Source organism: Barbatula barbatula (assembly GCF_947034865.1).
Source record: "Barbatula barbatula genome assembly, chromosome: 3".
Classification (NCBI taxonomy): domain Eukaryota; kingdom Metazoa; phylum Chordata; class Actinopteri; order Cypriniformes; family Nemacheilidae; genus Barbatula; species Barbatula barbatula.
The window spans coordinates 19,678,266-19,704,679 of NC_136764.1; the positions used below are offsets into that span (position 1 = coordinate 19,678,266).

General features: G+C 38.3%; 2 protein-coding genes across 3 annotated transcripts; both read left to right on the plus strand.

The window, feature by feature from the left end:
• Positions 1–758: 758 nt before the first annotated feature.
• On the plus strand, positions 759–13,613 carry palm1b (paralemmin 1b). The gene is made up of 7 exons (XM_079452584.1): positions 759–1,271; positions 6,423–6,468; positions 7,673–7,753; positions 11,270–11,391; positions 11,494–11,539; positions 11,643–11,664; positions 11,944–13,613. The coding sequence occupies exons 2-7, from the start codon at positions 6,424–6,426 to the stop codon at positions 12,348–12,350; spliced, it is 723 nt and encodes a 240-aa protein (XP_079308710.1). The 5' UTR covers positions 759–1,271; position 6,423; the 3' UTR covers positions 12,351–13,613.
• Positions 13,614–15,666: 2,053 nt separating this feature from the next.
• On the plus strand, positions 15,667–25,654 carry ptbp1a (polypyrimidine tract binding protein 1a). Of its 2 annotated transcripts, none has more exons than XM_079452585.1 (16): positions 15,667–15,748; positions 16,493–16,546; positions 16,874–16,904; positions 19,540–19,606; positions 19,678–19,850; positions 19,984–20,130; positions 20,244–20,423; positions 20,499–20,609; positions 20,701–20,878; positions 20,959–21,036; positions 21,136–21,296; positions 22,270–22,303; positions 23,013–23,105; positions 23,188–23,404; positions 23,496–23,573; positions 23,654–25,654. In XM_079452585.1, exons 1-16 carry the CDS (start codon positions 15,741–15,743, stop codon positions 23,784–23,786), a joined length of 1,743 nt encoding a protein of 580 aa, XP_079308711.1. In that variant the 5' UTR covers positions 15,667–15,740; the 3' UTR covers positions 23,787–25,654. The 2 variants fall into 2 exon arrangements, with proteins under 2 accessions (XP_079308711.1, XP_079308712.1); XM_079452586.1 differs by lacking the exon at positions 15,667–15,748 and adding an exon at positions 15,891–16,349.
• Positions 25,655–26,414: the final 760 nt, after the last annotated feature.

The following is a 26,414-nucleotide window of genomic DNA, read 5'->3' on the forward strand; positions in this document are numbered from 1 at the left end:
AATTGAATTTTTGAAAAAGAACATCCAGCCCTAATTTCTGAATGCCCTTCCCAGCTAACAATTTTATGTTCTGAGAACGTTCCCATTACGTTGCAGTTTCGTTTTAAAAACGTTATTTCTTAAAGTTCTTAAACGTTAAGTGTCCAATTGTCTGACGTTGTATTAACGTATTACCGCTTGGTTATAAGAACGTATAAGAGAAAACATTAAGAAAACGTTTCATTACAATCTATATAAACGTTCCCACAATTTCTCTCATGGTTCTAAAAACGTTCGAGAAAACATTAACTCATTCCAAACATTTAAGCCCACCCTTAATAAGTTATTTTCTTTTAAATCAAATGGGTACCGTTGTACCGATATGGTATGTACACGTATCATGATGATAACCACCATTGGGAAGCTGTGATGTAGGTTAAAATGGGAAACCAATAAACCCTATTAAATACAGCACAGACATAATTTAACTTACCCAGAAGCTGCAACAAGTCCATCATTTCTTTGGTTAACATCTGCGCTGTTGTGTGCGTGCTAACTTTGCCCGACACTAACGGAATGTGTTGTTAAATTAATCCGACATTTTGCAGCTGGCATTATCACAAACAAACCGATTCTAAATGGTGCGTTTTCTTTTAGCCTACATCGTAAAAAAATGTTTTGCTGGGCAAAGTCACAGCCCTCGGGTGTGTTCGGAGGGAGGCGTATCTAAGCATCTGAGTCTCATAGCAGGAGATGCCAGACATTGCCTACCCTACAACACAGTCGCGCGGGAAACAAAGGCTAGTATAGAGTCAACAGTCTCGCGCTCCATCCCAACCCATCAAGCCATGTGAGAGAGAGAGAGAGAGAGAGAGAGAGAGAGAGAGAGAGAGGAGAGAGAGAGAGAGAGAGAGAGAGAGAGAGAGAGAGAGAAGAGAGAGAGAGAGAGAGAGAGAGAGAGAGAGAGAGAGAGAGGAGAGAGAGAGAGAGAGAGAGAGAGAGAGAGAGAGAGAGAGAGAGAGAGAGAGAGAGAGAGAGAGAGAGATCTACTGTACAGGGACGCAGGCAGATATATCCACCGTCGGGTTGAGCGCCGCTCCCCGAAAACAAGACTTACACCTCCCCGCCAGAAGCTGAACGTGCAACCCGGACGGATAACAGAATTACTGCCCATCATTAGATAGTCATATTGATTACCTGTATCGTATACGCCTCTGAGCGGGGGTTTGGCTTTTTCCAAGCGAAGGCGAGCGATACATTTCCTATTCAAGTGGAACAGGTCTGGCATCCGAGTGAGTATTTATTTTGATTCAGAACAATTCTAGTTATTCTTGTGATTATTATTATCGTTTTCTGTCACATGTTTACACTACTGTAAGCTTGGCGCTTTAAATACTATTTTAAAATATGGAAGACAGACAGATGTGGGTGTTATTTAGTGTATAGTCAGCAAGAATAACATAATGGCGCGATATAGTGTAACAATGTTACATTTACTTTTCACAGAGAAATAGTATGAGACGTCGACTTTACGCCGGTTACGTCTTTCATCATATATTGTGTACATCAACCATGTTTATATTCAGTGAAAGGAAAACAACGGGATGGTGCGTTTTGCAGCGCGTCCTCTTCTAACATCAGCATGGGGTTATTGCTCGGGTGTGGGGAAGAACCACATCTCGTTATATACTGATGAAACAGGGTGGGATGATCCAATATGGCCGTGCAGAACTGGATTTTTTTACGATGAAAGATTGCCTCGTACACATCTGGATACGAATCATCCAGTTTGTAAATCTCAACCCCCGCGTAAAGTCAAATATTCTTCGGAGCGTGTCGTGTTGAGCATCACCTCTGTTGCGATATTCTGTCTCAGATTTGAGCCTCTCCACACCCACATGATCATGCGCTCGTTTCCCAGCTGGAAACGTTTTGTTTTCGCCAAGGACGACGTGAAATCCTCTAGATAGCAATAGTGTTTGTACCACGAAGCATTTTTTTACCAGGGTTACGTAACGTAGTTTGTGTTTTTCTAAATCCTGTGAAATGTCTCGTGTTTACCTTTGGCGGAGAATGACAGGACGCGCGCGACGACGAGACAGTGATATCATATGCAATGCCAAAAACATCCAAGTTTACGCTCGCGTGAACATTCGAGGCATTCGGTCATTGCGGCCACCAAAGCATCACCATTGATGAGCAGACTTGCATTATCGCCTCGAGGTCGCTGTGTATGACAGTTTATTAAATTAGTTCAGTGTTTTCTGGTAACTTAGAGAATATAAAAATCATATAAAATACTTGCGTGAACTTGTGGTTATCTCCAACGAGTTTACGCAAGTATTTTATATGATTAGGCCGCCTATTTTATATGATTTTATATGATAGGCCGCCTATCCCAGTATGTAGCCCGCAATCTTTCCATAAAAAAAGAATCATGTTGTTATTACAGCAAAAGTACCAATGTTTTACTGTAAATAATATGATTAAGCACATTTGTGTAAACTACTGTACTACAATCGTGGTTATTTTGGGGGTAATCTTTTATAAATAAATGTCATTTTTAGTATTAACATACATTTTCTGTTAGGAAGTTGACTGCACTTTTTTACATTTACAATTCTGTTGAAATATCTGTATTCATTCATATTGTTGTTTTTACATCAAGAAAGGTATTGTTCATTTTGAAAGGAATTCTCTATGATAGACACACTTTTATGCCAATGTGGATATATCTTATGTATCTTGAAATATTTTACAGGCCTGCTTGAATGTGACACGTGGCTTTACTCAAATAATACAAATATACATATATGGTGTTTTGATGACATGGTCTGTCACTTCACAGTTGTAGAGGTCCAGCAGCAAGGGCTCCTGACAACTGCCGTGACTGGACATGGTTAAGAGTTAAAATTAAACAGCTCTGCCACTGATGCTTTAACCCCTCACCTATATCTTTCCCTTTCTCTATCAGAGCTCTAACAGATAATAGCTGTAGCTTAAGCTGGGACGGACTCTTCTGATATACTCAAGCCCTCTCTGCTCACGTCAGCCCTTATGAAAATATCTTACTAGCCATTCAGAACTTGAGTGCACACTTTATGACCAATTTGAAAAACTGACCAATTTAGAGGAGATCTTTAGCAATGGATAAAATGTCAGTTTAAACATTTTTGAAAGTGGAAATGGACCTAATTTACTTAGGGTTGATTCTAAGGCTGTTATCTTTAAGAATCAGGGTTTCAGCACTAGTGGAGAGAAATCTTTGAAGCAGTTGGTGTGACTTTCATTCTGTATGCTTGAAATGTATGTATGCGCCATGGTCTGATTTAGGATGTAGGTATCCTTCCTTCCTCTTCTCCTCCCCACACATTGGCGGGGCCCTTGCTTATTGCACATCTCAGAAAAAGGGAGTGTATCTTGGTATCTTTAACAGCTGATCTGGACCTGCTCAAAATCCTCATGTTGAAGTTTCTCAGGTCTCCCTCCCACATTCCTCGCAATCAAATATCACTTAGTATGTAACGCAATGCTTTTCTGTCTGTTCGCGAGTTAGTTTGGGAGGGGTTTGGCTTTTATGTTCAATTTTGAATTTCGTTGAAATACATATTTTGTGTCTTGTATTAAAAACAGTTCATATTTATAAAATCTCAAATGGCCCTTGAATGGTTATGTTTAACTACCACTGAAAAGAGTCTTAAATGAGACTGCATAGTTTTCCTGAGTGCTCTACAATTTAACAACAAATGAACTGATTTTAGATTTGCAATTATGCTTTGTTCAATGTGGCGTGCCTTAAAATTGAGTTGAGTAGATATGTTATCCTACAAGCCATTAAAAATCCAGAGAGAGAGAGAGAGAGAGAGAGTGCTCTCAGGAGAGATTTACTTCACCGTTCTTGTCTCTGAGGAATGAAGATGGGTCTGCTTTGTTGTCATTTCACTGTAATTTGTACCTAATGCTTAAATAGGACCTGACATTTTTTTGTCAAAGCAAAGCTTGCATTATATAAGCATCTTTGGTTTATGTCTTAGGTCTTTGGTTAATGCCTTGGCATGTGTTTAATGAAGTCGATTCTCTCATCAGCACTCGTGCCATGGTTATCTATTGGCTGCTCTTTGTCACTTTTGGCATTTTAAATACTTTTGTTGGCCAGTGAGTGATCCAGTGAAAAGGTCACAGTATGGCTTTAGTGTGTTGCCCAGCAGTGGACTAGAGGGGGGAAACAAGCTCTAAGATAAGTGCAACCACACTGGAGACTTCACAGATTGGATAAAGCTGGCTAGTGTTGTGTTTTTCCTGGACTCCCAAATGCTTTTCCAATGCTGTCAATGAGATTTGGCGAAAGGAAACGGTTGCATGGTGTTGAAACTTTTCAAAGAGTTTCTTCTCATTCTTCAACCACTGATGCAGTGTTGATCTAATTTGCATTTTATTATAAAGTTAAAAATCTGGTTATATGTATCAATTAAAAGGAACTTTAAAGCAAGATATTACTTAATACCCCTAAAACTGTTTTGTCCATCAATGAAAATAACTTGAAGGTCAGGATCAAATATGACTGTGGGCTTGTTGGCATTTATACTTAAAAAAAGGTTCAGTTATTGTTATGCATGTTTTGTTGATTGTTACCAGTGTATCATTTGCTTGTTGAGGTTGTTTCTTTCTGTTAGCACACTTCATGTTTTGTGAGTGGGCCGTTCTCCATGAATCATCTCAAATGCAGCATCATGCATCATGCTTTAAAAGCAGGTGTTAATATAAAATTAGTTGTTTCTCTGTTGATCTTGGGTAAGTTTGTGTTTACCGACTGGTCTGAATGGGCAGAAGTAAATCTTTTGCTTGGATTTCATCTCACATGATCGGTCCCATGGTGATTCTTGACGTCTGATATCAGATGGTGAAAATAAAATATAGAGGAGAAGTAGAGATAACATATCAACAAACATTTTACAGTTTGTTCAGTGAGAGCGAGAACATGTGACAAGCTCTGCTCTGGTGGGCCATTGAGATTTCTAATCAGCTGGATGTTTTCCCCTGCAGCTGTTTTTCACCAGAATAGCTATTTTACTGTGGACCGTTGCAGAACCCTGCATTAAAACAGGCTATGACAAAAGACATCTTTGTGCCAGGTTGGGCTTGGCCTTCCCTTCTTGGCCATCTTCTTATTCCATGGTTGACCTCTTTTAAATCTGTCCCTTTTTTACTTATTGTAAGCTTTCAGTGTGTGTTTGCCACCTTCTCAAAAGACAGATCAATGTAGCAAACAGCTTTAAAACCACTGAGCACTGTTATGCTCATGTTGATGTTTGTTAAAGTTTGAATGTTGTTGGAAACATGCTCCACCATATAAGAAGTGCAAAGATGACTTTGAGCGCTTTTCCAACATCATTGCACCTAACCATTCTAAACATGGTCAAAAATGGTTACAGTTTCCACTTGAGTCTGGTTCAATTGACCTGGCACGATAACAAACTGTTCTCGGCACAGAATTATTGGCACAATTGTCTTAGCGTTACAACCGCTAATAGAATGCGTGCAGAGACGTTTTTGTATTGATGCTCAAATCAATACAGATAAACAAAATGCCATATAATACAGCAAATCAAACATCTCAAATAACCATGCGTGCAGTGACGTTATAGCTCAGTCTCTTGTGTTACCAAGGCAGCGCGTGACGCGTTTGTTAACATTCTAAGGATTTCCGTTATCATGGATCGGCACAGAGTGGAAAGATGAAGCAGCGGGAATGATTCGGCGTGATGGTGGAAAATCGCTCTTTGTTTTTTTTTGTTCACAGATCTTGTAGCCAAAAATGTGTTCGTTGTATGAAGAAGTTATTTTTCTTTCTTTTGGACCTCAGCAAAGTTGCTCTTTCCTTTAGGTTTAGCGTGTTCTGGAACCAATTTAGGAAGGAATTCAAAGGACTGTTAACAGTCATGAAATTTGCATGCCATTCATAACTTCTCTGTTCTTCCATCTCTGCTGGACCGCTGGGATCAGCTGCATTCTGGGAACAGATTTGCATTCTGCCAGTATATAACTGTAGTTTGATTTTTGAAAATCGTAAAACAGCCAGCCATTTCTCTTATCGATTCCCATCGACCTGTTTTCCCTCGAAGGAAAGAGGTGCAAAAATGCCTTGATTGAAGGAAATGTGTATATTGTAAACTTAGACAAAATTGTATGCAACCTGCTGTACAGTTGACGACAGAATTGATCAATCGAAGAATATCCATGAGTGAATATCCACAATTGAACAGTCTATGACCAGGAATACCTGCAATATCCAGTTGGTAATATATGAGCTACATTACCTATATTGTATCCTTGTGCAATGTGCTGGTGGCATTTTCTTGTGACTAAGGGTAAATGAAAAGTGATCCTAATTGCTCCATTACTCTTTTCTGGCTATAATCTAATTCCACTGCTCTTTTCTGCAGGATGTCGGAAGCTTTGTCACAGCAAGAGAGACTCCGGGCTATTGCTGTGAGTAAATATAGACGTCAACTATAACACACACTACTGTTTAAATGTTTAGGGTCACTTACATATTATTTAGTCTTTGGAACAATAATGCATGGAGGTTGGAACACAACTATGGGATCTGTGTTGACTCTCATCAAAATAAAAAGTCAAAACTATGTCGAAAGCATCTTTAAGTAGTCCCTTTACCTAGAATTTAAAACAAATATTTTTTGCATTTAGTCAGCCAGCTTCTTGAAGTCCCTGAGATGACTGCTTTTCTTTGTTTTTTGTTAAAAATGTTTTGTAATGGAAGAAATGTTATTTTCATATTTATGTTTTTTTTCTAGCACTAAATAAAAAAGCAGAAGACTTTAGATCTTAAGTTATTTATCTCATGAAAAACATTTCAGTCAAATGACTAAACTTTTCAAAGGCTATGTTTGAAAATGTTTAGCATCAGCATTAGGATACAGATAGATGCTCACAGAGGCTTAAGGGATGTTGGTCTCATGGGATATTTGCTCCCCAGTAACAGTCCCACTACAGCATGTCAATGACCATCTATAAGGGCTAATGCATGTTGAGGCATTAGAGCTTAAGCACTTTTGTGTGTTTAATTATTGATGGGACTTAGATTCATTGTGCAAACACCACCTTTCATCAGATGAAAGCTGCCTTTAGCTGTTTGTTTTGAGCCTTTCTCTGAAAAGAGTTACAGAGAGATATGCAATTTCAGCATTATGACATGGTGGGGAAGTGTTAGCTTCAATCAGGACAACCAGCCTAGATGTAGACATACTTTGACTAATGTGATTACTGCCATTAGTCACATTTATAAGCTGTGTGCAAATAAACTTGAAATAATGTCTAGTGGGCAGTTACTTTAACTACAAAATAAAGGTGCTTTACAATGCCATAAAAGCACCATTTTGGGCTGATTAGTATTATAAAGATCTTCAACATCGGAGGAACCTTTCTGTTTCACAAAATATTATTTGTTGTGAAAAAAGGTTCTTTAGACTAAAAAGAAAGATCCCTTGACTTAATGGAAACAAAATGGTATTTGTATGACAGAGCTGTGAAGAACCTTTTGTAGAACCTTTCTTTAAAGTGTGCATATGTGTGTTTTGTAAACTTAGATTTGCACAGAGGTTATTTCATGTAAAGTAGGATGTTTGTGGATGACTTTTATATTATTATAATATATTATTTCTCTGTGTTTCAGGAGAAAAGAAAGAGGGAGGGTGAGATTGAGAACAAAAGAAGACAACTGGAAGATGACCGCAGACAACTGCAGCATCTCAAGGTAGTCAAGAAATAATAAAGTGAATGTTGTAAACACCAAGAACTATTTAATTGTAAATTTCTTTGAAAAAATAAAAACATCGCACCCATGTGGGGTCCTCATTGAAGTAGCTTCTTTCGTCTGTGTCTGTATTCATTGGCTGTGTCACTATGTCATAATTTAGACTGCTGGCAGAGGCGTACACAAGGGTTAAAGGTCAGATTGCTTTGTTGTGTCTAGCTTATGTAATTTACTGACTGTCTAGCCTCCGACTTCACGTTTCTATTTAAAGGCTTAGTGTTGAAATTCATAATGTGAGATTGATTTTCGAAGAGTTTTGAAGTCACTGAAAGGGGAGGGGAAGTTTTAACAGCAGTTTCCTGTTTGAAGGGACAGGGGGGAAATCTGTATCCTCCCTTTTAAGTAAAGTTCTGCATTGTAATGGCAAGTATAGTGCTTTTGCAAATGTTTTGTAACGCCCATCTACAGTTTTTTAAGTATTTTCTTTTCTTTTTACTGAAATTAAAGCTTTGCTGATTAAACAGTCCAGTTTTATAAACAGTCCAGTGTTGTAAAAATAACCATAACCAAAAAATAGGTTACCGGAAAAAAAACATTATTTATAAAGGTGGAAAAAGTACAAAAATATTATACTCAAATACAAGTACTACTACTTTGATGAAATCAAATGTGGTACAGACATTAGTGAATCATGCGTCTACAAAACGGGATTAAACACAGTTCAAACTTCTTATTAGTTACCAATGCAACAAGGGTACGAGCATTATTTAAACAAATGTTATTTATCTTACCTCTACATTTTTGCACATTAGGATTTTTATAAAATGCCAGCATCCATAATCCTGTCTTGAAGCTGAAATGGTAGCTTAAATATATGGCCAGGGGTTTACTTCATTGTCTTCAGCAGTCAGAGTTTGGCTGGGTTAAACCTTCTCAATCGCTCTTCTGGTATCATAAGAAAATGTCATGGTCCGATTGCGGTTCCAATTTTGCGAATTTATGTGTTATGGTAATGATTCTCTCCGCCCAAAAGTGAGCTGAGTGTAAACATGACATATGTCATAACAATCGCTAAATAATCTCAAAATATGACTTGCTTTCGCTCACAAATCCATTCTTTTGCTTTAGAAGAGTTACTGGAGTATTGGAGTTACTTTTGCCGCTTATTCGCTGAATTTACAAAGCAACAACATTTATTTTAACCCTGATAATGTTTGGCTGTGGAAAAAGAGGTCACATACAGTACACCTAGGATGTCATGAGAGTGACTATGAAGTGATTTTCCAATGAACAAGTCTTTGAAAGAGGTTTTCTAATACCTCACTGTTTAAACAACAGGTGGTTCCACTTAAAACTCAAGTCTTTAGTTGATTCAATATGGCTGTGTTAACTTTAGACAGGAACAATGTCGCAGGTACCACAGACCTGCAGTGTTTACACTTCTTGGGGAGGTCACCTTACCTAAACGAATCCCTTAGCTAAACTAAAATATCGTATTGATTGAAATTGTAACTGCATACATTATTATTATGATTATTTTATCGATTAGGCAAAAAATCTAAAACTTCTTCATTTCTTAAATTCCCAAATATCCCAAGCGTGCTTCAGCGATTTAGTGGTCAAGAAAACCTTGCCTCCGTGCCTGTCCTCAGCTACCAAATATCCGGCAAAGCAATTGTTTCCCGTTTGTTATCTGTCACGGCGTGATATTTTTGGTTTGTTAGTTTTATACCTGCCATTGTTTTTTGCGCATATGGGATTTTGCTCGATGGGAACAATGGATCAAGCCCTGTTTCCTACCGAGTGAAACTCAGATCCTTTGTCCTCCCCTCTGTGCTGCGATTATATTGCATGTGCTTGTGGATGGGTGTGAACATGTGGTGATGTCAGTATTTCTGTCAGCACGCCAGAATTTGCAGTCACAAAGCCAGGGGCTGAAGGATGAGGAAAGAAACAGAGAGGGCCAACTTGGCCTGCTTGAAATATTGCTATTATGTGGGTCACAAGATATTAATCAAAGCATAGTAACTCCTTGTTCATTTGTGTTGATAAATATGTTTAATACTAATCCAGATTTTTTATGTTAATAAGTATAGAAAGTCTGGTTAAGAAGACTGGATAGGGGACAGTGTTGGCAAAAAAGACATTTTAAGGAAGCAGAATGAACTGTAAGTTCTTCAGAATGTGAGTATTTGCCTCAGTTTTTAACAGGGCACGTGACTGTGTTAGATGAAAGACTCTTTAGTTGACATTTTGTATTTTAGTATATTTGCTTGATTTTAGTTAATATCCATTTATCAGATGCTTATTGTATTTGCAAAGGCATTTCTTAAAGCCACTTGGAAATAAACGATTTGCCCTGTTAAACAGTTATGAGGTCTGAGTCTTGTTGCTTAAACATGGTCAAAGAATTGTCTGTAAAACATAAATTCGTTCTTAAGAGTAGTGAAGTTAAGGCAAAATAAGCTGGAGCCAAAAAGTACTTTAGGTCTTAAAGTTCAAATAAAGTAGCCTTGATTTAAAATTTTGACGGTTATTTGCCTCCAATGCAAGTGCCATCCTAATTTTTCAGTTTTAAACACTTAACGAACAACACAACAGGTGTTACTATTAGAAGCTCTGTTGTATTTCTTGTCCTTGCTGTCCTGTGCACACTGTTTGTTTTATCTGCAGGATGCTTAGAAAAGCCTCTTCTGACCGCCAGTCTAGAATAGAAACAGCTTTGTTGGCAGTAGTAGCTGGCAGCAGCAATTGTTTGGAATGCCAAACTAGTTTATTTGGAATAATGTTACACACACGTCTTCAATTACTGATTCTCTAAACTGTGTCCAGCGTCACCTTAGATCAGCACTTCCTGCTCTTCTTTAGTTTAGATACTTATTTTACGAAAAAGTATCTGCAGATAGTAAGTGTAATTTTGTTGCTGTTCTTGAGTTTACTATTCTTGTCTCATTTGATGCTCATTCCCTCATGCATGTGATGCTGTCCCTCGAATCATATTCATTTCATTCATCACAAAACTTAATTTTGACTGAATGCACATATCCAAGATACAGGTCTCACTCATATTGGTACTCAAAATATCTTCAGTTTATCTGTTATGTGTCGGGCACAGATGTCAAAACTCTCTGTCAGCAGCGGTGCATCTTCCAGCCCTGCCAGTTTCACCCTGATTTCTGATTCCCACAAACGAGGACAAGAGGCTCTGGCAGGAAATCCTGTTTCAGCTGGCGCCTGCTCCTCTCTCCAGCATGTGCATAGTATGCATTAGCAGCAATGAAGAATCCCCTAAAGTGAAAAACTAATGGTGGCTAATGGTCATTTGCTACACTAACCCTAATGGTCCAGACAACCAAGGAGATTTGACCACGTCAGCACAGCTGACATTATCAAAATTTTCAAGAGCACATGTTGTCAATATGCAATGATGGAGCATCGTAATGGTTGTGTTGTATATATAAGGATAATATGATATTTTAACTGTCATTTAAAATGATGTTAACTCTCTTTTGACAGTCGAAAGCACTGAGAGAGCGATGGCTTTTGGACGGAGCGCCATCCAGTGGAGAGGATGAGGCACAAAAACAATTACAGGAGGATGAAGCCAAAACCAATCTTTTGGAACAGACCATCCTCAGGTTAGTGCTCATCTAGACTTTTTTAACAATGCCTTCCTTTGTACCAAAAATGTAAGAATCATTTTCATCATTACCTGACAACACCTTTCTTTGAATGAACAGATTAGAACAAGAGATTGATGAGCTTGAGACAGGAGGCAATGAAAATGTAAGATTTTGTTTCATTCGTCTTTCATCTATCTGCTCACATTTATAAAATTTAGTGGAGAATTTAATCCCAATAATGTTACATCATATGTCTTCTCTGGTAGGCACCTGATGGCCAATTAAAGGGTGAGTGTAACAATATATTTAATATAAATTATTATTTTAGTATGTTTAGTATTTTAGCATGATAATTCAAGCACCGCCTTTAAAAAAAAGGTACAAACTAAAATAAATAAGAAAACTGTAAATCTATACAACATACTGGTTTATATTTGACCTATTAATGCCAACCCAACCGTTGGGTTTGTCTCTTTTCATGGATTGAAAATAACCCAGCATTTTAACTGGTTGTTCACATTTGGTGTGAGTTAAATCCTTTTCTTTGGTTTTGTTCATCTATTTCAGCAGTTGAAAATGGCCTACAGCAGCCCAGCCCAAATTCAGATCAAAACACCAAGAAACAGATCACAGGCATTGAGGCCAAACTGCAGTGCACAAATCCTGATGTAGCCATTGAGAATGCCAGCGCAGAGCACCCTGTCACCATGGTGTTTATGGGCTACAAGAATGTAGAGGATGAGGCAGATACCAAGAAAGCATTAGGCATGGAGGAAACAGTGAAAGCTGAATTTGTGGTCATTGAGGATGGAGAGAGCAAAGGAGGAAATGAGGGGGCCAAGGACGACCAGGCTCCGCCCAACGGCAGCGCCTCCAGTCCTGACAAAGCTCAGGGTGATGCAAAGAAAGAGGAATCAAAAGAAGAAGGCAATTCAAAAGAAAAGCAGAGGTGCAAGTGCTGCACAATCATGTGAGTCTGGCCGCTCACACTGAAGTTCAGACTCTCGCAGAAAACTGACACCCTGATCATAACACAACAAGGATTAAGTATACCCTGTATACTTATAATTAACTTTTGTTGTCTAGTATGTATTTCTTTTTTATTTTTATTAATATTTTTCTATATTTCTGTCTTGACATTTATATATCTATATATACATATATTTTCATTATGTAAACCAGTATTTTGCTTGTTGAAGAACAGAAAATGAGGACCACAACAGACTCCACTTTGAGCAATGACGTGGTTATAAAACATTTCTGTGGCCCTCGTCCTTATTTTATCTTACTTTATTTGAAGGAAACTAAGATAAACATCTCGATATATGAACATTTAGCTATTTATCTCCTGTATGCATTTGTGTTTTCAAGATATTAGTTTATTACACAAAAGAAATTACTATATTGATATTATGATGTTATGGTGCATTTTAATATATATTTTTTGCCTTTCGTTTTGATTTAGTTTTGCCAAATCATCTCAGACCACTGTGAGAACACTACATAGAGTTTAGTCTTTGTCCCCAATCGTACATTCTCTATTACTCATTATAGGCCATTATCTTTGTAAATATAATCCAGTTATTTATGAATGTTCCTAATAAAAATACATTTAATCGTGTTGTTTAAAATCTACCCCAGATCCCCACTCCTAACCACAGCAGCTTTGTGCTAAACTAAAGATATGTCTTTTTATGGGACATAATTTAGATACAATTATAACACTATTCTTTTTTTAACCTTACATTTTTGTCCATAGAAGTGTCTTAGCATATGTTTAATAGCCAACGCTGTGAAGAAATTGAATATTTACAGTGAATTTACACTTTGTGAAAGACACATTTCTAATATTTAAAGAAAACTGTAAAGCTTATTGTTTTTTTGTATTTTATGTTCTTAAACAGTTTTCAACATCAGTTTAAATGGTTTCGCAGTTCATCCACAATAATCACTTATGAGTTAACTAAAATTGAATAGCTGTAATCATATCTGGGGTCTAAAACATGTTTCACACTCCACGTGTTTCACAAGTCCAACAGCTTTGTAAATGTAGTATTGCTGTCTTTCTGATATTGCAATTTGAAGAATTGTTTCATTTTGTGTAAGACAGTAAATGTTGTGGATATCAAATAATGTCATGTGTTATAGGTGCTTTATTGGTATGCCCAATGCCTGTTATGGTCCAAGTGTTTAAATCAGGAACAATGACAATAAACAAAAAATGTTTGTTTACAATGATGTATTTGTAATTGTTTTGTAATTCCATGTACTCTAACCTACAATCAACACACAGTGTTAAACACACAGTATACAAATAACACGAGACATAGAAAATAATATAAAATAAATATGAGGCTAAGAGGATAAATAATATACAAAGGTGCAGTTACAAAATGTGCAAGTGTGCCTAGTAAGTACTGTATATTACAATTGTGGACTGTACATTTTATTAACCACAAAAAATATAATATGTACTTACATAAAGTATAAGAGTAAAGATATTTCACTGATATATGCACACAACTGGGAGGTCATGGTGGATGTACTAGCTGTTTAGGATTGAATCTTGTATCTAGATGTTCTAGTGTGCAGTGATCTGTATCGTCTGCCTGATGGCAGGAGTTCAAACAGATTGTGTCCAGTGTGGGAGGGGTCTTTGGTTATGTTACCTGCCCGTTTCTTCACCCTGGAGTTGTACAAATCCTGGAGATTAGGCAGGGGCACACCAATAATCCTCTCGGCTGTTTTAACAGTCCGTTCCAGTCTACTTGTGTCTGATTTGGTGGCTGAACCAAACTGTTCTGTGATTGATGAACACAGGACTGATTCAATCACAGCTGTGTAGAATTGTTCCATCAGCTCCTGTGGTAGATCGAACTTCCTTAGTTGGGGTAGGAAGCTTTTTATACAATGAAGTCTATGTGGGTCTCCCACATCAGGTCCTGTGAGATGGTGGTGCCCAGGAACCTGAATGACTCCATAGCTGTGAAAGTGTAGTTTTATTAAAGGCCAAACTGAAGTCCACAAACAGGATCCTGGCATATGCCCCTGGTCTTAAGGTGTTGCAGGATCAAATGAAGCCAAATGTTGACTGCATCGTCCAATGACCTGTTTGCCTGATAAGCAAACTGAAGAGGGTCTAGGTGATGTCCTTTAGGTGGGCCAGCATCAGTCTCTCAAACAATACATGAACACAGATGTCAGGGCAACGGGTCTGTAGTCAGTTAGCCCCGTGATCTTGGGTTTCTTAGGCAGAGGGATATTGGTGGAACGTTTGAGGCAGGAGGGGACTATGCACTGTTCCAGTGATGTATTTAAGATCCCTTTGAAGATGGGTGAAAGCTGGACAGCACAGGTTTTAAGGCATGTAGGTAAGACACCATCTGGGCTTCTGCAGTAATGAAATATACATTTGAAGTGTTTGAAGGTATTGTCGGAGGTCAAAGCCACAACAAAATTACAGTGGAAGCAAAGAGAACACACTTTAAGTGTTTAAGATATTAACAAGAAGTTTAGTATCAAATTTAAACGATTTTCTTTTAAAATAGACCAGATATCAAAAAACACTTCAAAGGGCGCTCACAGAGGACTCCCTTTCTGTGTTGAGGTTGCCATCTGCAGGCTGAAACTAGGCCTATGCAAAAACATACCTGTGAAACTGGAGTTTGCACTGTACTAGTGTTATAAAAAGTATCTGGACAGCTCTTAAATTATATAAGCATTAAATTAAGGTTAGTGGAGGGCTTTAAGGTCATGTGTTATGAAATAACAATTATGTAAGACATTTCCCACCATGATAGTGCGGAATTTAGTCAAGAGTTTTTGCCATTTAATTCCCCCACATGGCATCAGACTTCTGACTAGAAGTGGTCAAATAAAACCGAAATAAATCAGATTAAAAAGGGTATGAAATAAAACTATATAAAACATCAGACATTTCGCAACATTTAGCAAAAAATCTGTTTATTCAAGGTATATGTCCCTCATTCCACGTGATAAATATCTATGATTGCAGTAAAACTCAGTTGATGTTTTCTGATCTCTCAGCTCAGCTTCTATGAACACCGTCCCTCCCGAACCATTGACGGGTTCAGCCACAGTTCACTCCGCTTCTACTCTCATTTCTCACAGTGGCGACAGCGAAAAGTTTTCGCAAACTTTTCATGACCGCCTTTCGATATCGAAAGCCCGCTTGTCCAATCCCTGTGCTCAAGAACACTTAAGATCCCGCCCACGCGCGGCGCTCCAGAGTCGATTGGCCAATAGGAAAACGCCAGTCCCCCCTCCGCCATTTTGTAAGGATATAAGAAATTCTAGCAGATCTACCTCCCGATCTACGACAACCTGTAGTTTTGTATGGTGCCATGGACGGGTAAGTTGAAAACACATTAATTACAAGTATAATACTCCACGAAACGTTTTATTCGTCTATATTCGTGGTGGTGACATAACACCACGTGCACATTTAAATTGTGTGAAAGACGTAAAGTAAGGTGAAAATGGTGATTTTTTTTACTCGCCTCTGCCTTTCTTCACATCTCCTGTGCCGGAAGAGCTCTACTGCGTCCAAAGTTAGATAAAACTGAGCAGTAACCTGTTGCACGTAGTCTACTTGAGACAACTACTTAAAAGTACAAGCGAAATTGAGCTACAGTTGTTCGGCGGAAAATGTCAAATGGGGCTACGTATAGAAGCTACGGAACAGACTCTATTTGGCAACCAACGTGTCTCAATTTCCGCATTGTTGTTGGGTGGCTAGCTCATAACATGCTAGCCCGCTAAACCAATGCCAGGTCAACTTTAGTCGAGCTTTATTCGTTTATACTGTTGTTGGGCGCCACATTTGTATTTAGTGTATAACGATCTTTGCTAGTTTTACAATGGTCCGGCTTACAGTAACTTTTAGTGACGTTCGCGTGGCTAAGACGTGCACTCGGCGTAAAGAGCTGAGCTGTCTTTCTACTGGAATAAAGGTTTCCATATTAAATGTCTTCTATTAAGTTTTTTACATGCAAGATGGGTGATATCGGCGTTTTATACTTTAAAAACGCGCAAGTATGCAGAATGTAAAAACACGCGCTTTACTTTAAAAGTCTTGTTTTTTTCACTCCTGCAGACATTTAGAGACTGATTTGTATCCTCTTGGACCCACTTACGTCACTGAACTAGAGTAAGTTTTTGCATGTCTCTCACCCTTAAATTGACTTTCATAAATGTGGACTAAATTGAACTTTAGAGGACTTTTGTATTTTCATTTTATTTAAGGCCCAGTGGCAGCAATAGTGGATTGACAGGACTTGTTTTTTAGATGTTTAAATTCAGATTATTTTCCTGATTTGTTAATCACAGTCCTATTTTTCTCTATTAAGGACTATGATTGTCATTTCAATATTGGAGCTAAAATATGTAATACCCAAAGAGTTGCTGCTTGTCATTTATTATGAACGGTTTAATCAAATGCTTATGATGATTCATTTTCCTTATTTTCCTTTTTTAGCAGTGTCCATGATATATCCGTCGGCACAAAGGTATGTCTTGTTTCACTTTCCTGCCTTTTTAATGTGTTAATACATCTGACTTGTGGCCTTTAAGGTGGATTTCCACAGTCCCTTTTGGCACTCCATTACAATATTGCTTGGGTTATATCAGGTTTTACAGGTTGTACATTCTTCAAGCATTTATCTTTTTGTATTCAAATTACTGAGATTGATGGAACCGTGATTATTCTGGGCAAAGGGCATCCGCTGTTTAAACGTTGACTTTGAATGTGTTTTTATTGTTCTATTAAGCAGGTTAAATGACACACTGGGCTGGCTCGGTTTCTTTTGCATTTTGCATGTGGTCTTGCAAAAATGCATTGTTGTCTTTTGTGGTTATGATTTTTTTTTCTTGTTTAGAAGGGTTTGTGTAACCGTGCAAAGGGGATGCCTGGTGTTGTTCCCCTTATGTCTTCGACACATGTAAGGAGCACAGTAGTCGTAGGCCTTAAGACTGGGCATTAATTACTGTAGCTGGAATGTTGTGGTTGCATTCCTGTCTCCCTGACCCCTTATTTAAAACAGACTGCGCTCTCACACAGGAGCCTTGGTCTATGTCAATGAATGTAAACATGTTGGTACCTGCAAGTCTTCAGCACCTAGAGATGAATGTGGGAGTCAAAGTTCTCAGTTTTAAGCTGCAGTGCCCAGCAGTTAAAAATAGAGGAAGGAAATGCTAGAGTTGGGTGGATTTCACTTGAAACAATGGCTTGTTCAGCTGGAGAACGCTTGCCTGTCATAACTTTTCTGTGAAATTGATGTGAAAACCTGACTCTTGCAGTATTTAGCTTGGAGGAATGTGGCAGGCTGCTGTCTTTGATAAAACCCAGCGCTATTACAAAATGAGTTTTCATATTCCCTTCTGCAAGATATTTCTGACCTTTGCTTTGTGTAGATTGCTTGATGTTTTGTGGTTTTGTCTAAGGTAGTATGTAGGTATTACATCACACAGAACCGGGTGTGGTAGTGTCCTGAGGCTGTTTGTAGTAGACTAGACCGGCCGTTTGAGCTATGTGGGTTGAACTTTGTTAACAATGCTTTCCTTTTGGGCTGGAACAGAACACACATTGTGGTAATGATGTGTACATGGCAGGCATTAGCCGATCAAGCACATGTGACTGCTTCAGAGCCCTACCATATGAAGTAGTTTATTAAGAGAGTGATGCTGAATGATTTGCTCATTTTGCTATTGACCAGCCAAGTAGCTCAAGCTTGGCCTAGAGTAAAGAGCTTTGTGTTGGTGTAATGGCAGGACACAGATGGCCTTTGTTTGCATTTCTCCTTTTTTTGCTCTGGACTTGCCAGTGATCTTGACTATGTAGGTCTGAGCATAGTTGTCATTAGATTTGTTGTATTTAATGTATCATTCATAAAATAGTCAAATTGCAACACAAAATGAAGTCGTGTACTGTCATTTACAAGGGCAAGTTCATCCCCAAATAATTGTTTTCCCTGTGTCTTCGGAGCACAAATTAAGATATTTAGGTGACTTTCACGAGATTTCCAGGCCTCCTTATAGACATAATGGTTATAGTAGTTGTACAGGTCTGGAAAAGTACTAAAGACCTTGTTTAAACCGTTGAATTTATTTTTAAACAACGACAACTTTGTGGGGAAAAACTAAACAAAATAAAGACTTAAATCGATATATTCTCCTCTTGCTTGTCAGTCTAAAGGAGCGGGTATACTTAACCCCGTATCGTTCGACCTCTAGTTTTCAGGGCCGATATCAACAGGTCAAGTAGACCGATAACCGATATACATGTCTGGTGTAAAATGAAAAAAATTCTAAATTACAATAGCACTGACTTTGCCCAAAAACCATGGTTACTACAAGTTTACTATAGTAACACCATGGTAAACAGTAAGGAAATAAACATGCAATAGTTGTCAGAAAGATGCTCCACCTGAAGCATGTTGCTCTTTACAATGAAACCGTTTATCCTTGGAGTGGCATCTTTTAAAGGGAATGTAAACCTTTCATCTTGGTTTAGGACCGTCTGAAGATCTGCACATGCAGTGTGACATCGGCCAAACGCGCAGTAACATAGATGTCCAGGCTTTCATTTGTGAAGAGTATGCGCAAATCAGAGTTTGACACATAAGCAGTACAAATGAGTGTGTGTGCTCTACTAGACCATCAGAGGGCAGTACTTTTCTGGACTTGACGACAACTTTTACCATTATGTCTATGAGGGGGCTTGGAAGTCTCACGGATGACACCTAAATATCTTTTTTATATTGTGCTCTGAAAATGCTGGGAGGTGTCAAAACATGTTAAATGTCATGTGGGTGTTTAAAAAAATCATACAAATTAGATTTTGGGATGAACTTGCACTTAAATATGCTTGCCACATTAAAATATTTATTAAGAAAATCTATAGTCCTTCAGAAAGAAAACCAAATTTTTTTTGGGTTCATAAATCATCAGACACACTGTCACCTGGGTCTTTACAAATGTCTAATTAAAAGTATCAAAGTCCTTGTCAACTTGGAAAAACACTGTACTTTTAAAACATCTAGATGCATTTTCAATTTCCTGAAAAACCGCAAATTGGGACATCAGAGTTTTTCAGAAGGTTTTTATAAATAATACCATAATCGTTAAATGTAATGTTTCTTTCAGAGGGGATCTGACGAACTCTTTTCCTCCTGCATATCAAACGGACCTTATATAATGAGCTCTGGAGCAGGTAAACATTTGAATTGTTAAAAAGTCAATGTTTACACGTTTCTATCTAATCAGTAAAACCTTTTCTAATAGCGAATGGTAATGACAGCAAGAAGTTTAAGGGGGACATCAGGAGCCCAGGAGTTCCATCACGAGTCATTCATGTACGCAAGCTTCCAAATGATATAAACGAAGCAGAAGTCATTGCTTTGGGACTTCCTTTTGGCAAAGTAACCAACCTTTTGATGTTAAAAGGAAAGAACCAGGTAAAGTATCAATTTTTTTAGTCAGTTTCTATAAAGTAGGCACACTAAAGACATATGTGGCAGATACCACCATGGGGTATTAGAACAAAGAGAGGTTTTGCACGAGGGTAGTTCTCATCTTTGTTCCTCACAGGCCTTCCTTGAGATGAACACCGAGGAATCAGCACAGACCATGGTCAGCTATTACTCCTCTGTTACCCCTGTTATCCGGAACCACCCTATCTTCATGCAGTATTCCAATCACAAGGAGCTGAAGACTGACAATTCTCCCAATCAAGTTGTGAGTACAAAAGAAGTGCCTTATGCTTTAAATCAAGCGCAGTTCATCAATATAATTTATTCCTGGAGGAAGGATAATATAGAATTCTGTCCTGTCTCCTCAACATCCCATAGAGAGCACAAGCTGCCCTGCAGGCTGTGAATGCTGTTCAGACAGGAGGTCTGTCTTTGGCCAGTGCTGATGGGGTGGGTGTGAGCATGGGCATGGGCATGGGCATGGGGAATCAGAGCCCTGTGCTTAGAGTCATTGTTGAGAACCTCTTCTATCCAGTTACTCTTGATGTCCTTCATCAGGTACTTATTTAACCCTTAAACAAAAAATGTCACCTCTGCCAGGGTTGGTGCTTCATGTTTTTCCTTTTGTCCCAGATCTTCTCCAAGTTTGGAACGGTTTTGAAGATTATAACATTTACCAAAAACAACCAGTTCCAAGCGCTTGTCCAGTATGCTGATGCAGTGACTGCCCAGCATACAAAGCTGGTGAGTAGCACAATGGATCAATATAGAAGATGAGTGATCTGGTAAATCACATCTGAACCCTGTTATAATTTCATGATTTAACAATCCACAGTCTTTAGATGGCCAGAACATCTACAATGCCTGCTGTACCCTTCGCATCAGCTTCTCCAAGCTCACCAGCCTGAATGTTAAGTACAACAATGACAAGAGCAGAGACTACACTCGTCCTGACCTTCCTACAGGAGACAGTCATCCCTCCCTTGACCAACAGGCTATGGCTGCTGCTTTGAGTAATGCTTTCATTGATTATTTTAATGATGTTCACACTGCATGTTTAAAGTCAGGAACTTAACTTGATTTTCTCTCTCAGGTGCACCTGGTTTAATCTCTGCTTCACCATATGCTGGAGCTCATGGTTTCCCACCAACATTTGCCTTTCAGCAGGCGGGTCAGTCTACAACATTCATAATGGCTCTCTGTGGATTGCAGTGGCCTAGTTTCTCTGCATAGTGTCAGTTCTGTATAGTGATGGCTGTTCCTCCCACAGGTCTGTCTCTGCCTGGCATGTCTGCGGGGGCTCTTGCATCACTCGGCGTCCACGGGGCCGCGTCAGCCGCCGCTGCTGCAGCAGCTGCCGGTCGTCTAGGCCTCACTGGTCTCTCTGCAGGAGGTCATAGCGTCCTGCTTGTCAGCAACCTTAACCCTGAGGTCGGTGCTCTCCGTTGTTTAAAATCACTTGTCTTGTTAGCCTATTATGGTGTAGTGAATTATTTTAAAGGACCCATAAAATTGTTTCCTGTTGTAATTGCTAACTGTAAGAGGAATATATATATATATATTATACGAATAGATGTGCGTTTACTGTATCAACTGGCTGCTATGGATTTTCGTCTCCAAACTGTAAAGACCCCATATGACTTCTGTGACATTTTATATTGGCATAATTAGGTGATAAATCGTCTGCCAGCTTTTAATTTGTTTATCTACAGGCATTTCAGAAAATGTACTATAATCCTAAATGCTTAATTTCTTGTAAAGGCTCAGTAGCACTGAAATCATATGACACTGTTGTACAAACATGCACATCAACCGGTTTTAATGTGTTGACTCCTGTCTAAAGCCATCTGAAACATTTCATTTCTAGTATTTCTTTAGAGCTATGAGAATATATTGTCTCTTATCTTTCCTGTATTTCATTGTTAATCTTCTTTTTTTTTTCTTTAGTGTTCCTATAGTGAAAGGCATTTTAATTTAGCAAGTTCTGCTGACTGGAACACTACATTTCTTTGTGTATACTGACCTTGTTTTTTACTTCCTTTTTCATGTTTCTCTCCCTCCCCACTCCCCATTTATTATTTTAATACCTTGACCTGGAATCTTTTGCCAACTGACTGCACCACTTTTTGTTTACCATACCTACCCAACCAATACTTCTCCCCATGCAATCCAATATTTAATGCACATGCATTTTTTTCAATGTACAAACACGACAACGCCCTTCACCACAACCACATTGTCGGATACCCATATATCAATATCACCCACCTTCATGATCCTACCACCGTTTTTTGCCATTCCCGTGGAACTGCCTCGCTGTGGACATGTTCAACCTCCACTGTCCTGCCTCCGATCTTTTCCTGTCCCTTCCTCCCTACGCTGCCTTCCTCTGCTGTCTTAAAAGAGCGTAACGCCCCAATGCCTCTTTATTCTTTTCGGTATGTTATCATTGGCATCTCCTTTTATTACCTTTTTTGTTCGTTTCATATTTTAACTTCATCTTAAATGTGTACCTAATTTATGTATGGGGGATTAAGTAAATTGCAACAAGCTGCAGCTTTTGGGCCTTTATTTGGCAGAAGCAAAACCTCTATGACGATTAACACAATAGTTGTTGAATTGTGGTCCTGTCAGTGACCGAGTTTGACTAATCCTGCTGTTATGACATCCCACACTTTACAGAGTGTTAAATGGTGACTTGACAGCCTAATGTTGCAGCTTTTTGCTTTATTAAAATGTCATACCCCTCAAAGGAAGCCATCTTTCTATTTGTTGTCTTTAGTATTTAGGTGTCTAGTTGTATGTTTGATTCCTTCCAATGTTTTACCAATCAGCAGCAGTAGTTTCAAATTAAGAAACATTCATATCAATCAAGATGACTTGAAGTACCCCAAAGCAAAATAGTTTAAATGAATGTCAAATAAAAGGCTCTTTAGACTGGGGCCATAATAGAGATGTAGTCTAATTTCATCAGCAATGCATGCCTGTCTTTAAATATTTTTAAATGAATTAAAACATGACATTAAGATTTGAAACAATACATAAGACATGGAGTTTATTGTTGAGTATTTGATTTTTAAAATGGTATTTGTATATTTGTTGATGCCAGTCCCTTGTCATCATGAAGCTACTGTTATCTTTTGCTAGGTGTTTATGGTGACGTCATGAGGGTGAAGATCCTCTTCAACAAAAAGGAGAATGCTTTGGTGCAGATGTCTGATGGAACTCAAGCCCAGCTAGGTAGCTATAAATGTCCATAATGTTTATTAGCTGGATGCTTGTGATTCTACAACACTTACCTGTTATGTCCTTTCGTTTTTAGCCATGAGCCACTTGAGTGGGCAGAAAATGTATGGCAAGGCTTTGCGGGTGACTCTCTCAAAACATACCAATGTGCAGTTGCCGCGTGAAGGCCACGAGGATCAGGGTTTGACAAAGGACTACAGCAACTCTCCACTTCATCGCTTTAAAAAGCCAGGCTCCAAGAACTACTCCAACATCTTTCCACCTTCCTCTACGCTCCACCTGTCAAATATCCCGTGAGTGTATTGTCCTTTCTTCAATCTGTTGCATCTTTTTTTAGAAATGATTTATTTACGGTATTGTCTTTATTTCCTGCCTCCTGTCCAGACCTTCTGTTACTGAGGATGATCTCCGAGGGTTGTTTCTAAGTTCAGGAGCTGTGGTTAAGGCCTTCAAATTTTTCCAGTAAGTGTTTGAAGATTATTCCTACAGATGTAGTCACAATCCAATATGGGTGGCCTCAAATATGTTGTTAATCTCTTTAGGAAAGACCGTAAAATGGCTCTCATCCAGTTGAGCTCTGTGGATGAAGCAATTGAGTCCCTAATCAAATTTCACAATCACAACCTGGGAGAAAACCATCATCTCCGAGTGTCCTTCTCCAAATCCACCATCTGATGCAGTTGGTGGGTCATGGAGGCTTTTGTACTTTAGAGTAGGGGGAAAGGACTGTCACTTTAGACCAAACTTTAAGACTTCCACAATTAATCACTGTGGAAAATTGTTTTTCACAACACACACTTAATCATTCCTTTTATTATATCTATATTTACACACACATTTTATATACATGTCTATTTGGATATCTACTTTGACCAGTAGACCAGCGGAGTACTTTAACCCAATGTGGTATTTGGGTTTTAATAGTACCTTTCCCAGACGGTTTGTCACGCATACCGGTTTTAGTTATTGTTGGCACACATCAGATCATAGATGCTGCGTAGTTTACACTTGTGCCTCTGCGGAAACCCGCACACTTTCAGGTTGCACACACACAAAGCCTTTCTTCTTTATTTGAACCTATAATTAATGTTTTCAGGCTTACCCACTTTATGCCTTTCAAACAAGCTGTGCCTTACATGGTGCTTTAAGTATACATCTACACAATTGCCTTCACAATGTCTTTCATGTTGGTTTTGTCACGAGCCAATAGCTTCGAACTTAAAGTTGCCATTTCCAGGTTAAAAGGCAGCAGTGAGCTCTTTACCAGCTTTGCCTTTGCATCTAACCACCACAGCTTTTTCTTATACATAATGTGATTCTACTCCTTAATACCGTAAATTTAAAAAAACCTATATTCTATCGTTTCATTCCTACTTATTTTTTGTAATGGAATATTTACACATTTCTATACTGTATCAAATCTGGGTATTGGCCCACCATGTCTAGACCACTTTTTTTTCCATGTATTTCTCTGTCCACTTTCTCCGGTGATTTTCCTGTTTTGGTTTTTTTTAATTGCGACTCAGATTGGAACCAAATCACACACAGTTAATAGCCTTATAGCATAATCTGATTTATTTTAAAATATTTTCTTGTTTGCCAATATGCTGTTAGTTGTCTTTTTTAATGAACATGTAATTTGAGTTAATTACAAATTTATTTTGGGTCTATGATTATTTGTTAAATTAGCATTCTAAAGTCTTAAGCTGCTTGTTTGACATTTGCCTGAACCGAGACACTTGTGATAGGATTTGACTGTTTTGGCACTTTCGTATTTTAAAGTACAAGGGAAGTAAGGGGGGGGTGTCAATGTTAAGGCCATGGTCTTTCAGTTTCATCTTCTTTGTGGTATGAAGACATTCCTTTTTCACCCTTTAGCTTGTACTTGTGTATAGTAAAAAATGCCCTTTCCTGTTCTTGACCCTTTGTGTTTAGGCGGAACATTGGCATTCATGACAGGTGTTGATTTTTGTTTTCATTATGGTATGATGGACCAAAGCATCTTCTCTGTTCTGCCAGCCAGTTTTGCCTTTTCAATGTGTATCTTTATTCTGTATTTCGTATTACCAGCTGCTTTGATCCAGTGGGCAAGAGTAAGGCAAAGTTTAGAGGGCTTGTGTGTATATTTTATATATGACACCTTAAAATACATTCTGGCTAATATCAAATGATTATTTCTGTTCAAGAACAGAACCAAACAAGAGTCTTAAGTAGAGATGGATTTTTATATTACATTCAGTTATATTTTTCCCTGTATAGATGCAACGTTAAAAATGTTGAGTGGGTGAAGGCTACTGTATATAGGGTTTTTGTACAAGTTATTGAAAATCAGCATCAGTTCTTTTCTGAAACATGTATATTTTGATATGGTAAAACCAGACATACAGCTCACTGTAGAGCCTTCCTTTTTTTACTACGCAATATTAAAGAGATTCCTACATGTTGGGTGTGAACATGTCATTTCCCCCTTAAAGTATATCCTTTCTTTTGATTTCTTTCCTCATGTTTCTGCCTTCAATAAACCTTTCAATTTCTCGCTTTCATCTTATTGTTGTTGAATTTCTAAACATTTTCACATTTCACAGCTGGTTAACAATCTTCTTTTTTTAATCCTGCCTCGCTTCCGAGAGATCTGTAATAGCTTTCTGGTTTAACTCATTTTTGTCCTCGCTTTCTGGTTTCTCTCTTTTAAAAACAAAAAGTTTGCTTGGTATAAATAGTATAATTTTTCATTCTAGCAAATGTTTTTCCCCAAATTCATTATGACTTGCATATTGGGAGAACTTAACTTTTTGCCCTTAGCCAATGGATGAGGCTTTTAAATGACAACGTATAGTGGTTTGATATGAAGCTTTCTAGAGCTGTTTGCAGTCCCTTTAGATCTATGTAATCGTATAGTAAATGTATGTAATATACATTTTGTGCTAATTAAGTAATCTTTTGTTTGTATTTTCAAAGGTAAGTCCCGACTCTTAGTTTAAACGTTACAATCTTGATCTCTATGATTGGCAACTGGTGAAATGTCACTTCTTGTACAGCAGGTGGCGCACTCGCTCAATAGCCTTTTTGGCGCATTCACAGAGCTGAAAAAGCCAGGCAAATCAGGCATAGGTGATAGGCTCCTTTAAGATGCATCCTTATAAGTGAGAAAGTTATCTAATAGTCTTACACCAGAGAAGTAAATCCGTGTTTCAATCCGCATATCTTCTGCCTGACGTTTCAATAAATTTTACATTTAGTCATTTTGCAGACGCTTTTATCCAAAGCGACTTTTGGGAGTTCAGCGAGCAATAAAGCGAATTT

What these genes read in the sequence shown, in the direction of transcription:
- palm1b (XM_079452584.1), top strand. Translation starts at nt 6,424, where the DNA reads ATGTCGGAAGCTTTGTCACAGCAAGAGAGACTCCGGGCTATTGCT. An exon ending in TTGGAACAGACCATCCTCAG is followed by an intron (nt 11,392 to 11,493) that starts GTTAGTGCTCAT and finishes TTGAATGAACAG; the next exon opens with ATTAGAACAAGAGATTGATG. An exon ending in ACCTGATGGCCAATTAAAGG is followed by an intron (nt 11,665 to 11,943) that starts GTGAGTGTAACA and finishes CATCTATTTCAG; the next exon opens with CAGTTGAAAATGGCCTACAG.
- ptbp1a (XM_079452585.1), top strand. An exon ending in GGCTATGGCTGCTGCTTTGA is followed by an intron (nt 20,879 to 20,958) that starts GTAATGCTTTCA and finishes TTTCTCTCTCAG; the next exon opens with GTGCACCTGGTTTAATCTCT. An exon ending in ATTTGCCTTTCAGCAGGCGG is followed by an intron (nt 21,037 to 21,135) that starts GTCAGTCTACAA and finishes TTCCTCCCACAG; the next exon opens with GTCTGTCTCTGCCTGGCATG.